The 16,608-nt window shown below is 46.4% G+C and overlaps 1 protein-coding gene across 1 annotated transcript; it reads right to left on the bottom strand.

Annotated features, from left to right (window-relative positions):
• Positions 1-3,402: 3,402 nt before the first annotated feature.
• On the bottom strand, positions 3,403-6,808 carry LOC119433947 (microtubule-associated proteins 1A/1B light chain 3A-like). The gene is made up of 4 exons (XM_037701234.2): positions 6,580-6,808; positions 6,065-6,120; positions 5,856-5,962; positions 3,403-3,626 (listed from the first exon to the last, which is right to left on the bottom strand). The coding sequence occupies exons 1-4, from the start codon at positions 6,647-6,649 to the stop codon at positions 3,467-3,469; spliced, it is 393 nt and encodes a 130-aa protein (XP_037557162.1). The 5' UTR covers positions 6,650-6,808; the 3' UTR covers positions 3,403-3,466.
• Between the last annotated feature and the right edge of the window lie 9,800 nt (positions 6,809-16,608).

The raw sequence follows: 16,608 nt of genomic DNA, 5'->3' as shown, positions 1-16,608 counted from the left end.
CACAAATAAATTTTACAAACTGGCTTCTAGACTTCGGATTCAAATTGGCCTGCTGCAGCATCATGGACAGCATTTACTCGGGTGTAGTTAACTGCATATCTTTCCCTGTGCTTTCTTTGCCTTCATTGTCTGTTGCTTTGTAATGGCTATGACTAACAAAAATTGAGCCCCATGGATCCTCTTATTAGAGAGTTTTAGAATAGGGGCCCCAAACGTTTTGGGGCCCCAAAGAAATAGCGTCGACACCACTGCGCATGCGCAAGACGCGTACTGCGTTTGAATTTTGCGTTGGGCACGCTATTTCACCGATTTAGGGGGAGCCCCAAAAGCACTGAGTCAACAAACATGGCAGCACCCATCGAAGCGACGGCTCTCCGAGTACCAAACTCGGCTTGATTCGTAGTAACGCGTGAAGTTCGTAAGCTAGGAGAAGTGATTGCAATTATCGCTTTCTCTCAACTAACGTGTGTAATGAAGATTGATTCATTAGATGCTGCTGATTACGAATTCGATTGTCGATTTCATGGCTCGTAGACCCTAACGTGGATTAGCTTGGCTGGTGAAGGCACGTCAAGTTGGTTGCTCAAAATAAAGCGCAACAAATCGCTTGCTGCTAATAGAATAACCTCTCAATTGTAATTAAACGCAAAACCACGAAAGTAAAAATTACTCTTCCTATCATAAAATGGTCTAGTTTATTTTAATATTTACAGTATAGACCACTTATAACGTAACCTGCTTATAGTGCAGAGTACGGCCTTTTCAGACTCCCGTTAATTTTCCCATAACACTCCATGTATACGCATACCGCTTACAGTGCAGCCGCAGCGAGACGAAATACCAGTTATAATGCGGCTTCCGCGGGAAAATCTCGTCGACAAGGGCGGTAATGAGCACGCTTCTCAACGAGATGCGCCCACCGATGGGAGAGAAGATCAACGAGGGCGATGCGGAGGAGGAGCATGAGACGTGGAGCATGAGTCCAAGGGCGATAAAATCATCGCCCTGCGCCGTATGTGCGAGTGAAGGCGCGCGGGGGACGCGCGCTTTCACGGAGAGCGAATGCACAGCGGAAAGCAAACGCGACTTCCATGGCGCAAAAGGCCGTGGGGGTATGGGAGGGAAAGGGGGCGACGCTGTGCTGCGGTACCAAATGCGTATCTTGGAACCGGGCGCAAGGGGAACTGGCGACGCAATCTCCCATGCGAAAGGAGCAAAGTGGGAAGGCAGCGTGGGAGGGAGGAAGGGAGGGGGGGCTTCTACTCTGCCAACAAATGTGTTCGCGCCCGTGCCGGCTATCGGTGTTTCAGCAAGTGCACTTCAGTGCAGTTGGTGTCACTCGGACAGCGTACTGCAAAATGTGAAAGGCATTAAAAATTGGTGGCGGTGTCCATCGGTAAATCAGCCAGCACATTATTATTTGTTATCTTAGGCAATGTCTGAAAAATAATGTTAACACAATCAATCATCGGGAAGCGACGACAAGACAGCATTGCATCCGACAACTGAGCAATGTGCTGTGCATTTTGAAGCGCTGAGAATGGCAATGTGTCTGCACTTGGGAAACGACAAGCTGTCACTGACAGACAGAGAATGGCGGTTTCCATAAGTGAAAAAATTTGTATTGTTTTACCTATTTTTGGCGGACTGCTATTTGATGCTACACACTTCGACGCAGTGAAGAGAGTTTGACAAATGCACTTGCCTGCGAGTGTCGCTAAACATTTAATTTCACTCTGACAGACTGCAAATCACACTAACAGCAAAGTACACTCACTGAAAATGACAGTAAATTTGCCCACCTGACAGGCGTATTAGGCTCGTATTTGCATTACAAATTGTTATGCAATCTCTTATAATACACAAGCTTTCCAGGTCAGAAGATAATGAGGTAGGCTGATGGTATAAAAGCACCTTGCACTTCAGGTGTCTGTTTTTTTCGATAGCAAACCCACAAAATACACCCCGAGGTTTTCAACGAAATGCCTGGAAATATTCTGAGCACTTCCACATACAAGCAGTTGCAAATGCAAATTTGCGAAATTTTTCTTCTGGTAATAGAGAATGTGTCATAAAAAGTTACGCAGACAATAAAAAGTTAGTCTCATCAAACACGTATTGTGACTGAGTGTTCATAAGGCCTCCAAGTTGATATATGTTTCTGAAACTATGAAGGAAAAATTTTCGAGCTGTAGCACAAATATTTAAGCAGCACCAGGCCAGTCGTCATAATTACAAAGTTAATTGATTATGGAACAAATTGACCTACACGAAATAAATTTTTCATTAAGAAAAACTACTATGCCAAAAACAGATAAGCACGAGAGGGTATCGACACGAATAACCACGAACATTCCACAAGATGTTATTTTCGCCAGAGGTGTCAATATAAGAGCCTTGCCAAACATACACAATGAAGCAACAAGTTTACTTTATATATACATATATATAAAAGCACTACAATGATGAAACATGAGCATAATGATTACATCACCTCAACATGCCCCACATGAGCTCTCCCTTGCTGCTAAACAAAGAAGTTAAGGTTTCGCGTATGCATGTGTTCCCTTTGCAGGCAAGAAAAAAACAATTCCTTCTTCCGTCAAAGAGTGGAAGCATTGCCTCTGCGCAGAATCTTGATCGCCCAAAGTCGTGGAGCACATGTGTAGACTCGACAACGTGCAGGCAAATGCGCAATACCGTTGTTTCTTATCAACAGCTCGTGCTCCCTTGCACAATCATTAATGCAGCAACCAGTTTGCCCGATTTCACTGCCAGAGAGCTGATGGAAGCATTTTATATTGCCTCCAAAAGGAACACATGCATAAGCCAAACACATTATTTTTGTTAAGTAGCCAGGAAAGTAGCTGTGGCAATTTGTGGTTGTGTAATTATTGTGCTCATATTTCACCGGCGGATATTTCTGTATATTTTTTCAAGAAGTAAACATATGCTGCTTCATTGTGCATGTGTGTGTGGCCCTTATACTGACGACTGATGTAAATAAAGTTGAGACTTTGTGCTTGTCTGTATTTACTTTTTCATGCTTGTCTGCCACTGGTGCAGTATCTTTTTCTCCAGCATTTTGAACCAACTCACGCAGCGACAACTTTTACTGAACTTTTTGTTAGTGGTGGCTAACTACAATGTACCACTCATTAACGGGACGTGCTATGTCAAGGGGGCACTTGGCATTTGAAATGGCGGCACCAATGCCGTCCCAATTTGGCGCCATATTCTTGATTACAACTGCTCCGTTAACTTACTTTTAGTGTCCGATCAACTGGGTCATGCCCAAGGACTTGGCCCAATGCATGTGGCCTGCCGTTTTAGTTCCCTGCACTATGTGGCACACGAAAATGCACACACACCACAGCTGGTAAAATTTGTGCAAGCAAATAAAAAAACCTCTTTACTAAAAGCTTTGTGGGGGCTGGTGGGAAAGGGAGTAGTCAACTGTGCGCTGTCAGCCGAAGACTTCTTGAGAGGCATATGTCAGGTAAAGGAAGCCATCCTCGTCCCGCTCTTGGGAATAGAGGTCGCCAAGGGTGGCCGACACTGGGGCCATGATGTTCTGGTTGACGAGCAGGAAGAACGCTTGGCTTGGATGCAGCTCCATGCGTCGCCTGCAATGCAGCAGTGGCTCAGTTAAGAGGACAAGTGTGGCAAAAACTAATTCTTTTCACATTATGTACTTCTGACCAAAAACGTTTACGGACCAAGGGATCTGACAAAAAGCCGAATATCTCTGCAGCCTCAAAACGCAGCCTGGTATTCCCATTTCCAGCCTCTACTGGTAACGCGAACAACATTGTGATGTACGGTTTAATGGCTACTTTTAAAGGCTGCTCAGATATTTGGCGTTTTCAGAGATGCCATGGTCTGTAAACTTTTTTGGTCGATAGTACACAGAAGGGCATAGCAATTCTCTTTAGAAATCTTGTCGGGCAGCGCCAATAGCATCATGACAATGCGACGATCATGCGCACTTTGTGAAACGGACGTGACTTTGATCAGTGGAACTGTGATCATTGGTCAAAAATGTAACGTGCAATTTAGGTTTGCACAGCATCGCGTGCGATGCAATGACAGCATGTTTCAGAGCCATTTTAGTCATTGCTTAATTATTGTATAGCTGCACACAAGGTATTGTAATACTTAAAATGGTGGCATGAACTCGCTGAGCATAATGCGTGTTGACATGCACCTTGTGGAAGCTGTTGTAACCATAGAAGTGACATTATGGAATCCAAGAAAAGGCTGTGCACTGCCCGATCTCGGATGCCAACTTCCGCCCTGCAGCTATTGGAAGCCACAGTTCGATGTCACGAGAGAGCAAAAGGTGGCATCCAGAGTCACGAGAATTCAAGTGAACTCTCTTTACTTGTATTTTAAAGTGCCCGAGTCTAATAATGTGGGATTATGTGTATTAATTATTATAATCACTTTTGCTCTTTTATGACATACTTCTTACTTCTACCCGTGCCGTGTCCATACTCTACCTGTGTTTCATTTAGCATTGGCGTTGAAAACATCAATTAAAATAGTTGAATATGCCATCTATGCCATGTGGAGGATGTCGAAAAAAGAACATCCCACTGCATTCTAGGCATTGAATGTAACATTAAGTGCTGTAGTTATGTTGAAAACAGTGTACATAAAACTATTCAACAATTCAGCACATGCAGATATGACTGAGGTGATGTTGACAGTTGAAATGGTTCTAGGAATGGCTAAATTGACCAGCTGGGTCACAGTTTTATTTGCAAATAGCACAGTTTTTAACTAGCTTATGAGCATTTTTTGTAGAAATGTTAAAATGTCTGTCTTGTCTGTCTCCTGCTATGGATGGTCCAGTGAGCACCCTTGGAACATATTACAGATGTAAGCCGACATCCATGGAACATTGAAATGTCAGAATATCCCAGCGATGTCTGGGAGACTAAATGCACCTTCTAAGGTAGCCCCGAGTGCTTCAGAACATAGAAGTGTGCCCCTAAGTGTATGTTCTCACTGCAAATGTCGCACGGACAGTGTAGTCAATGTATGCAGTAGTCCCTGATGTATGCAGAACTGACAGTCGACAAAATACCAGCACTGTCTGCATATGATTTTCTGAGACCAAGTGTGTCAACCCTACCATATCCATGCACCTTAATTTATGCAGCACTAGTTCAGCCGTTCCCTTGCTACATACAGACAGGCACATACATCACACCAAAGAAAATCACATAAACGGGATATGTGTCTCGTTTTCTCTCTCGCATAACCAAAATAAGTCATGTCATAAAGGTAGGGTCGCGATTTTCCAGCAGCCAAGCGTGAATGGTTGGCAAAATTGTGTGACTGCACACTGTTACCATTTTATTTTCATCTCTTGTATGCGCACACATATATTGTACATTTGCGAAAGTAAAAGTGCACTTGAAGACAGTGGCCATGTATGTTGCCTCCAGTTTTTCATACAAAATAAGCCACCAACACGCCTTCATGAACATGAATTATTATTCAGATGTTTCTTTAGCATATCCTCACTTACCTATGCAATGCAAAAATAAATACAGCAACAAGGAAATGAAACATGACGAGAGGCACAAATGCATGCAGTACTCTCACAAGTCAACTAGTAGCAGTACAGCCCCGCAGACAATACTTTATACATTTACTCTAAAAATTAATTATCTCTAAACATACATGGAGCCATGACAGTTCATAAATCTATACATCAGACCATGATCTCATCGCTGACATGAACGCCAAATGTATAGGCATTGTTTACCAGCCTTATCGCATTTTGTCAGCAGTCGTCACTCGCGCCAAAGATATTAACAGGCGCAAGTCGTGACAAAGCCTACCTGATTATCTTCACCAGTTCGGCCATCGCGATATGGTCAGGCACCAAAAACTTTGTTTTGTCGAGAATGGGCAGCAGCTTTTCACCCGGGTAGCGCTCTATGATGACCTGCGGGCGAAGACGGCAACACAAGCATTGGTTGCGCAACGCCGTAAGCGAGGCCACCGAGTCGGGATTTATTGGAAACGAACAGCGTTTCGCACAACTTACGGGAACTTTGGACGGGTGCTCCCCGCGTATTGCGTCGACATCCTTCTTGCGTTGAACTGCATCCAAGAAGGTGTTCATTTAGCGGAACTAAATCAATGGTTGTGTAAACGAGGCAGTGAACGTGCCTCACACAATGAAATCGATCTTAAAGTCAGGTGCAGCGAAGCAGGCCCAAAAGTAAGGCGAAAAATAAAATAACGAATTTGAAAGATTGCTACACAAACGCTCAAAGGTGGCAGGCGAACTGCGCGGTAGTTCTGGAATGAAATCGCCACAACTCTTATCGAAAAACACAGTTTTGTGCGCGATGAGTCAATGCGTTGCCGCAATGACACCGCGCGTTCCATAAGTTACACCAAACGCAATATGTGTCAGCACGCAGAGAACAGCGGCGAAGGCATGCTGCAAGCGTCTGAAAAACGGCTGCTCAGCAACGCGAGCTCAGCTCCGCGTGGACTGCGGTGTGCCAGCTTTGTTGTCAAGCGCGCAGCTGATGGAAGGGATGCCATACTCACTGAAATTGCGCCGCTCCTTGAACATCCTCAGTCTTTGCGCACCGTTTCCACTTTCCACAAAACCACTCATGTCAGTGTCCAGGCCCCCCAACAGCCAATTTAGTTCCAGCGAAACAGTTCCGCGCAACTGACTCCTAAATGGATCAAGTGCAACGGGTGCAACCTCGCTTGCCTACTGCCTGCCTACCCCGCTCACGCAGCGAGCGAAAACTAACGAAAACAAAGAAAATAGCAACGCAATGCCATTTAGCCGTGCGAATAACTATCACTTTTATTTGAACGGTAGACTTGATCTGAGTTTAATGATGATGATAATAGGTGGTGTTCAAACGTTCTGAAATGTAGATCTCAAAGGCTATGCTTTTGCATGTTGCCTGCGACGGAAGCATTACACATATCAGACGTATAATTATGGACGTCACCAATGACAAACGCGCGTCGCACCTCGGTGCACTCGATGGCGTTGCAATCTATGCTTATAGGTGGTGTAAAATTCCTCAGCCCAGCTACGCCCCCTCTCACACTCTGGCTAACAAATGTAAATCTCGAAGGCCATGCTTTTGCTGGCTGCATGCGGCGGAAGCGATTGATCGAAAACCCGTCATGGACATCAGGTCTTGAAAATCACCTATTTCGGTGACATGTAAAAATTAAATTCTTGTGTTTGACGTGCCAAAACAACGGATTAAATAAAACAGAATAGCACAAATATTAAGAAACCAGTTTTCATGATGAGTCAATTCAAGATTATTGTTGCGACCCTTTATCGAAACTCACGGTCATAGCACATCAGGCTGCGACCCTTAATCGAAACTCAAGGTCACAGCACATCAGACATAACAGCTGAACACCAGAAACACATAGATCTAAAGGATGGTGTGTGCAACAACTTTTCTTTGAATGCACTGATGTGGCCCTCTTCAGATGTAAGGAAGGGAGCATATACAAGTTCGGTGCATGTGTTCTTATAACAGGGGCGGCGTCTCTATGGACAAGCTTACGATGGCCGCCTTTCTTCTCTCCCGGGCCGTACTGCCCCGCTTCCACTAACTACTTTCTGCTACAGTTGGGTACTAGTGGCAGGTGAACAATGCAACGGAAAGTGCCCCCCTCCTCCCCCCAAGCAATAAAACAGTCAAACGCATTTATTACGATGCATTAATTAATTAATTAATTATTAATTAATTGCAATACCCTCAGGGCCCCAGTGGCATTACAGAAGGGGTGGGTACATTCCGATTATACAAGCGCAATAATGTAACAACAACAGGACTTGGGAATTTCGGAATTCTTCTTATACAGGGTACTTCGTTATAAAGATCGCGCACCTTTAGATCAGGTTGAGGATGTTCGACAAGAGAAAACATTTATTTAATAAGGGAGACATGGTGAAATTAGTTGCCAATTTTATTTTTGGTGCACACTCCGTTTGACGTAATACGCGGCTGCAGCTGACCTTAATGCACAGAAGTTCACGGCATGCTTTGAGACGAAACGCGGAAGTGAAGAAAGGCATAGATGGAGATCGTTGAAGAGAGAGAGAGAGAGAAAAAAAAAACATTTATCGAGCTCAAATGACGGCGTCTTCTCAGACGACGGACAGGGTGGCTCCCTGGTTTCGGGACCCATATACGGCCAGCAGCTCCTGGCCCCTAGCCGCCAGCGCAAGCTGGATCGACAGGGCGGGGCTGGACCGTAAGGTCTCCCATCGCTCATGGGGTGGGGTAGTGGGGGACGGAGGGGGGGAAGATGGTATAGGGGATTTCAGTGACGTGCCCTCCACCAGGATATGTGTGCGAGGGTGCCTGTGTTATTTTTGCAAAATGGACAAATGTCCTCTTCGGTTTCTGGGTAGAATTTATTCATCAGGGCAGGGTGGGTAAGCGAACCCGCCTGAATGCACCTGATGATTGTTTGTTGTTCCCTGCTCAGGGTGCGGTGCGGCCCGGGGAAGGTGCGCCGATCCTCCCTATACTCGGAGGTAATCTCTCTGTACGTGAGCACCGGGTTGGTGGTGTCGGCGTCCTGCCCTGCCCGGAGGGTCATCGCTCGGGCATGGTAATCGGCTATGACGTTGCCGGCTACCGCTGTGTGGGCAGGCACCCATACGAGCTCTACGGCTCGCTCCGGTGCCCTTTTCTTCGTTAAAGTATCGCGGCTGCCTCTGAGGAGATCACCTCTTTCCTGTAGCCGCCGTAAGCTCTTTTGGAGTCGTTAACCACTACCCTGGCACCCGGTTGGACGAGCGCCAGGGCATAGCCTCCTGGCCATAGCCTCCGAGGAGGCTATGGCCAGGGCTATGGCCACTTCCTCTGCTGTCGCTGACGGTGTTGACTGCAGCGCTGTTTATCAACCGTTCCCCGTCGGTTACCACCACCGCTGCTTTGCTGCTGCCCTTGACGAGGGACGCATCCATGTATAGGACTCCCTCCAACCGCTGCATTTTGCAATTAATCGCCTGAGCTCTGGCTTCTCTCCTGCCGTCATTTTTCTCCGGCGTCATGTTTCGGGGTAAGGGCTTGGTGGTGATTGCCGTCATCCATTCAGTTGGGATGTACCTCTTGATTGTTGCTCTCTCCTTGCGCCACCAAGATCGTTGAACGTTGCCACCGAATCCCTTGTGGTCAGAATTTTTGGTTCATTTGGAATAGTGCCTTCGTTGCCATTCGCGTCCTTTCCGCCCTAGATGGCTTTGATGACGCCTTCGGTAACCAGTTACGGTTACATCATCACGTCGTCATTAACTGCGACGTATTCGTTAGACGTCGCACCTGCTGGTGTGGTTCAACAAATAGCATACCCGTTGAGCGATTCCTGGAGCACAGCAACATGACCTTAACACGTGCTATGTGGTCCTCGCTATATGGGGTTGGCGCGGAGCAGAGTTAAAAACTGGGCTTCTAATCTGAAGGTCGTGAATTCGAGTCCTGTTCCAGTCCACTACATTTTCAAGCTTGGAGTGGCGCCTGACGGAAAAAAGAAGACGCCGACAGCCAGAGCGGAAAGTGCTACAGCGATATTTGCTCAGCCATGGAGGAATTTATAGTTGCTTCAAAGAGATTTTCTTAAATTCTTCAAATTCTATTTTTGTTCAATTCTTCCAGACAACTTTAGCAATTTTAGTATTAACAAAGATTTCCTAATACCATCCAAATCTTGGCCCATCCCCCGCAGTGGGTGTGCGCCATCAACTAAGGCATACTATACCATACCATACCCACGGCCGCTGGATAAAAAAAAAAGGTGATACCATACCGTACCATACCAGTGTGGCTATATTAGTCAAGGTGCAACCAAATTATGAAGGTCCAATTAGGGAAGCTTCGACGAAGACACTCCCTCATCAGAACAGGAACTGGCCACCATGATGCAGTATTCGGCCACTACTTCCCTCATGATTCCTGCAATTAACCCATGTCCCTCACTCCCCAGCGGTTGCGGAGCACCTGACCAAGGCGGCGGTCAGTACTGCAACATGGCAGAGCAGTGGCACACCGACGGAGGGGGGGGGGGGGGGAGGCAATGCCTAAGCTCCGTGAAGAAGGAAGAAGTGAATGGGTGCACGAGCACGGGGGCACAAGGCGTGATCCCTTGCTTTTATACACCGAATATAACCACCCGATTCATGGCCAATCCCCCACTGCGGTATGCGCCACAACCACTCAGGTCAACAACAACAACATCATCATCTCGCAGCGTTCGGACCAGGCGGACAGCAGTTCCGAGCTCCTGGGGTGAACGAGGTCCTGCCAAGCGAGACGTCCGTAGCAAGGTGCGGAGGACCGCGGAGCCGAGTGAGGGCGAGGGAGTCCGAGGTACTATGGGCTCCAGCTGCCAGTGCTCGAGACGCTGGCTACCCGAGGGCCGCCAGTCCCCGAGCTGCCACACCTGAGCTGTGGCGAGTAGCGTTCCAGTCTGGCAGAGATGCTGCTGTGCTAGACCCGGCCCTCACGTGCGACCGCCGCACGTGGGTTGCGAGCGGCGTGCGAGCTGGGCACCGATGCCGTGCTGGACAAGGCGTCTCCTGGCTGCTGCCACTGCTGTTCCTGAGCGTGCCGTGCGTCCCGAGAATCGTGCTGCACGGCGCCTGAACGTGTCGTCGTCGCAGCCGGCTCGAGCACGGGTGAATCTACAGTGCCGTGACGACGGAACCGTGAGCCTCGCAACACGAGACTGTTTCAGTCCCTTTATCCTCGTGTACTGTGTGTGGGCGTACTGACTGCAGTTACGCAGCTGATTAACTTTATATATTTTTAAGGTTCTTTTGATTTCTATAAATGCTCCCAAACGACTCTTATTCCGCATCACTGCGCACTAGAAAAAGTGCCGAACAGTCCTAAACACTACAGCGACGTAAAGCAAAAAAGTGAAGAAAAGCAGGCTGGTGAACAAACAATTGGCAACTACGGCATCGATTCTAGGAACACTAGAGGAGAGATGTTAGTAGAATTCGCGGAAAGGAATAGGCTCCGAATAAGGAATATACCTTCTTCAGGATAGCGTAGCAACAGGAAATGGACCTAGAAAAGCCCTAATGGAGAAACAAGAAATGAAATAGATTTCATACTCTCTGCGGATCCCAGCATAGTGCAGGATCAAGAAGTGTTAGGTAAGGTAAAGTGCAGTGACCATAGGTTAGTGAGGTCTAAGATTTCCCTCAATTTGAAAATAGAAAGAGTAAAATTAGTCAAGAGGAAACAGGCCAACCTTGACGCAGAAAGGGTAAATGCAGACCAATTCAGGCTGGTGCTCGCAAATAAATGTGCAGCTTTAGAACAGAAAGATGAAGATTATAGAGGTAATGAATGAAACCGTAACTACAGGCTGATCTCAGAAGCAGCAATTGAAGTGGGAGGTAAGGCACCAAGGCAACCACTAGGTAAGCTCTCCCAAGAAACAAAGGGAGAGCTTACCTGATAATAAACCTAATAAAGAAACAACAAAACATGAAAGTGTCCAACTCAAGAGATCAGATAGAATTCGATGAACTGTCAAAACGGATCAACAAGAAAGTAAGGGTTATTTGAAATTATAATGTGGGAAAGATTGAGGAAGCAGTAAAAAATGGCCGCAGCATGAAATCAGTGAGAATAACACTTGGCATAGGACAAGGCAAGATGTATTCACTGAAAGATAAGCAGGGTAATGTGGTCAGCAATTTTGAATATATTGTAAAAGTAGCAGAAGAATTCTATACTGACCTGTATACAGTACCCAGAGCAACCACGCTACCTTCATTACAAGTAGTGATCAACATGATACATAGGCTCATTCTATAACTAGCGATGAAGTTAGAAGGGCCTTGCAAGACATGACCCGGGATAAAGCGGCAGGAGAAGATGGAATAACGGTCGTTTTAGTAAAAGACGGAGGAGATATCATGCATGAAAGCTTGCGGCCCTTTACACGCAATGCCTCACGACTTCAAGTGCACCAGAGAGCTGGAAGAATGTCAACAGCTATACTCATCCATAAGAAGGGGGACGTTAAAGAATTGAAGAATTAAAAGCCCATTAGCTTGCTTTCAGTTTTTTTAAATAAAATATTCACCAAGATAATTTCCAATATAACCAGGGCAACACTAGAATTCAATCAAAAAAAGAGAACAGGCAGGCTTCAGGAAGGGATATTTTACAATGGGTCACATCCATGTCATCAATCAGGCAATCGATAAATCTGCGGAGTACAATCAACCTATCTATATGGCTTTCATTGATTATGAAAAAAAAAAACTTGATTCAGTATAGATACCAGCAGTCATAGAGGCATTGCGTAATCAAGGAGTACAGGAGGCACACGTGAATATATTCGGAAATATCTACAAAGATTCCACAGCTACCTTGATTCTCCACAAGAAAAGTAGAAAATTACCTATCAAGAAATGGGTAAGGCAAGGAGACACAATCGATCCCGTGTTATTCACTGCATGCTTAGAAGTACGTATTCAAACTATTAGACTGGGAAGGCTTAGGAGTGAGGATCAGCGGCGAATATCTCAGCAACGTTCGGTTTGCAGATGGCATTTCCCTGTTCAGAAACACTGGGGACGAATTACAACAAATGATTGAGGACCTTAACCGAGAAAGTGTAAGAGTGTGGTTGAAGATTAATATGCAGAAGACAAAGATAATGTTCAATAGCTTGGCAAGGGAACAAGAATTCAGGATCGCCAATCAGCCTCTAGAGTCTGTAAAGGAGTATGTTTATCTAGAGCAATTACTCACAGGAGACCCTGATCACGAGAAGGAAATTTACGGAATGATGATGATGATGATGATAAAAATGTATTTTGAGTAAAAATGGGTTGACGTGCATACGGCAGGCATTACCAAATCCTGACTGGGCTTGCCGCTGTCTTGAAAAAGAAAAGTGTACAATCATTGCATTCTACCGGTGCTAACATACGGTGCCGAAACTTGGAGGCTAACAAAGAAGCTCGAGAACAATTGGTAAAGGGCCCCTCACCAGGTCTGGCCATTTCGAACTGACAAGCGCAGTGCATACAATGCGCGCTAACGATCATGCCAGCAAAATATTAAACGGCTACGCGCCGCGAAAAGAGCTGACATTTCAAAGCAAACACCCTGCGCTCTTCATCGCGCGGGCGCCGCGCTCCCACCCAGAGAGTGGACGTCAGTCGCGCAAGTGTGCCTACGTAGTTCGCAGTGCTGTGACGTCACTCACAGTGGCACGTGACTTTGAAAATTATTCAAGGCAACAGCAGTTATTTGTTTGATCTGTTGCTTATTCAATAGACGATTTAAAGTTTAGAGAAATAATAAAACCTACAAACCGAATGTCTGCTTGTCCTTGTGTTACTTCGTACTGTAGCAAGAGAGATGTACATCCGTTTCGTCTGCTTGTTCCCATGTCGTGCAGTAGCGCGCACAGAGAGCGAAACCGAGGGGGGAAGAGGGGGGAAGAAGGGGGGGGGGGGGCACGTGGCGTATTCGTCACGCGATCTTCCGGCTCCGGTATGGGAGACCGCAGGGAACGAATTTCGCTTGCGGAGGCTAGACGGGGCAAGTGGAGAGTAGAGAGTTTCAGATTAGGGGGACGCAACTAAAACTCTGTATTGTCTACGTTGACGGCGACGTTTGCCTCTTGAAATAATGGGTTCGCGGCACTTCAGATATTTATATCTCGGCTATTAATGAACTTATTTGAAAAATTCGTGCATCAGGAAGAGAGCCGTGTGGATCAGAGAACAAACGGGGATAGCCGATATTCTAGTTGACAATAAGAGAAAAAGATGGAGCTGGGCAGGCCATTTAATGCGTAGGGTAGATGAACGGTGGACCATTAGAGTTGCAGAATGGGTGCCAAGGGAAGGGAAGCGCAGACGAGGACGGCAGAAAACTAGGTGGGATGATGAAGTTGGGAAATTTGCAGGCGCAAGTTGGAATCAGCTAGCGCAAGACCGGGGTAATTGGAGATCGCAGGGAGAGGCCTTCGTCCTGAAATGGACATAAAAATAGGCTGATGACGACATGGCATCGGCACGATCGTCAAGTGCGTCTTTAGCGCAGCCTCGTACGCTGTTTTACGTAGCATTTGTTGTAAAGTAACTAAATCAGTTGCCAGGGAAAATTCCTTCGGTGTACAGGCAAATTCGTTGTAGATGGTCTTCGTTGTAGAATCATTCACAATACCCATAAAAGACAGGAATTTGGCCGCGACATAATCGACCGTTCTTTATACAGGTAATTTCGTTGTAGAGGCGTTCGTTTTAGATACGTTCGACTGTACACTTAGTGTATACGATTTCCTGCTTGCATTCAGCAACTGGTTGTAGCCATGGACGTTGTGCTAGACAGGGCAGTTCTTAGAATTTTCATTTGCCTCTCCAATATGTGTGTGCTCTTGTTGCGCCTCAGATGTGGCTCCGCGAGAGGGCGCGACGAGTGCTGACCCTCTGCGATATGAGTGCTGGATCCAGTCATCCATCTTGCCATATGTCACGGAGCGGCATAGTTTCGAGTCATCGACACGCCGTTTAACGGGCGTCAAAAACGTCGTGGTCCCACGGTGCGGCACACAGTTTCGAGACAGCGACACGCCGATTAACGGGCGTCAAAAACGTCGTGCTCTCACTGTGCGGCATATAGTTTCGAGATAGCGATACGCCGATTAACGGACCCAAGTGTGTGCGTGTGCGTCCGTGTGGTGCAGTGCGGGGGCGCGACCTCGGACAGCGAGAGGGGAATCTACCGTTCCCTCGCCCCTGATTGAAAGGGGCGCGGCCAAGACTTTTGGGAGGAGTCATGAAATAATTAGATGAACTCTGCATACCTGCAGTTCCCCGACATAGGGAACTAGGGAGAGGAGAGTCTAGAAGCTGAACCTATGAGCTGCTGAGAAGCCGTCGGGGGGCTAGTGCCGTCCAGTATCGCCTGGGCCGCCTAGCCACGTCGGAACTCTGAGTAACTCGTTGACGTACGAGAGGAGAAACCAACGTCTGCAACGAAGCTCACGGTATTTCGCCACAAGTTAGCTCAAGCTGCTTGAGGGAAGTCATCAGATCTAGACTCCCAGGAAACCGAGCCCAGCAATCGCATCCACCTCAACAAGATCGACCCGCCAGCATTCTTCTGGAAAGCTCTGCGCGCCGACTTCACCTGTTATCGACTTGCTGCTGCTGCCCGGCCACGCGTATGACATCGGTGTTTTCTTTTGAACTTTATTTTAGTGGACCATTGTTAAGGGTATCCTTGTATATTTGATCCACGCCCTGCTTGATGTTTATATCCACTGTTAATTGCTCGTCATATTTATTTGTGTTCATCATTGTGTTATATTAAGTTCAGGTGTGTTAGCCTGTCTTGTGTCTTTTTTATTGTTTTATTTTATTAATTTGTGTATATTTATCAGCCGATAAATATCTTGTTTTTTGTTTTGTTTACTCCCGACTCTGACTCTTTCACTGTGTAGCAAAATTGGATGTGCTGATTGGCTGGTTGAGCCCAACGTCATTCAATTTTGCTCAACCAGCCAATCAGCGCGGGCCTGAAGGCGAAAGGCGAACTATCGCCTAAGTGGAACGTTTCAGAATACGTGTTACGCTGTCACGTGAAAAAGCAGAACCGAAGGAATTTTTTTCCGTTATAACTCTGTGTGTTTCTAAACACGCACACAGTCACGTGCTTTGGTGATCAATTGCTGTCAGCACAGAAAATGCAAGGGTCTGGTCATAACATCGAAGAAACAGAATCTGGGACTAGTACAACAGCTATTAAAAAGTAAACAAAAAATAAAGCAAAAAATACGCTGTGATAATTTTGCAAGTTCACGATGGAGCCAACATACTTGAATTCATATTTTGTTATGTGTTATTTCCATTTCGTTTATTAAAGACATAAAGTGAACTCTGAAATATGTCAATAGAGACAGAATACTAATTGCATGTCTTTTGGAGTCGAGCCACAGGGCCGTCTTTAAATGCAGCAAGGCCGGGCAGAAAATGTGGAATGTTGCCTGGTATACGCGTTTGCGGCACGGAAAATTGCACATGATTAAGAAGCCTTTGGCAATATATAATACTTGGACCACTTTATAAAGGACCAAAAAAAAGTTTGATTTATTACGTCTTGATTTTAGAGGTGTGAGTTGAGGTATATTTGAAAGGGCTGGACCATAGCTGATATATCGCCTGAACGGCAAAAACAGTGCTTGAAAATAGATATCAATTTATTTCGAGCGTGTTCAATGAGGTCAGAATTAAATTTGCACGTTCCGCCCCAAACTACAGAGTCATACTCTAGCCTCTAGCCTACTCTAGCCAACACTCATGACACTGCTGTGACGAACCCCAAAAACATTCACGTATATGCACCAGAGCATGGCCTCTGAGATTGCCACCGCTACAATCTCGAAGCCCGTGCTCGAGGGGGTGGATCTCACGAGCGCGTGGGCGGCAGAGGGCGACACATGCTCGGAGTTTGAAGGGGGGTGGTGGGGGAGGGCGTCGCGATTGTGTCGCCGTGGTGGAAATCGTCTGCTAGCGGCAAAAGCGCGCCAGACTTTGTCGCG

Source organism: Dermacentor silvarum, chromosome 11, assembly GCF_013339745.2.
Source record: "Dermacentor silvarum isolate Dsil-2018 chromosome 11, BIME_Dsil_1.4, whole genome shotgun sequence".
Lineage (NCBI taxonomy): Eukaryota > Metazoa > Arthropoda > Arachnida > Ixodida > Ixodidae > Dermacentor > Dermacentor silvarum.
This window is presented reverse-complemented; position numbering and strand designations above follow the sequence as displayed.

Excerpts from the sequence above, each read along its gene's own strand:
- LOC119433947 (XM_037701234.2), bottom strand. The coding sequence starts at position 6,649 with ATGAGTGGTTTTGTGGAAAGTGGAAACGGTGCGCAAAGACTGAGGATG. Across the intron at positions 5,963-6,064 it reads AGCACCCGTCCAAAGTTCCC|GTCATCATAGAGCGCTACCC; the intron begins GTAAGTTGTGCG and ends CTTCGCCCGCAG. Across the intron at positions 3,627-5,855 it reads GAACTGGTGAAGATAATCAG|GCGACGCATGGAGCTGCATC; the intron begins GTAGGCTTTGTC and ends GCTGCATTGCAG.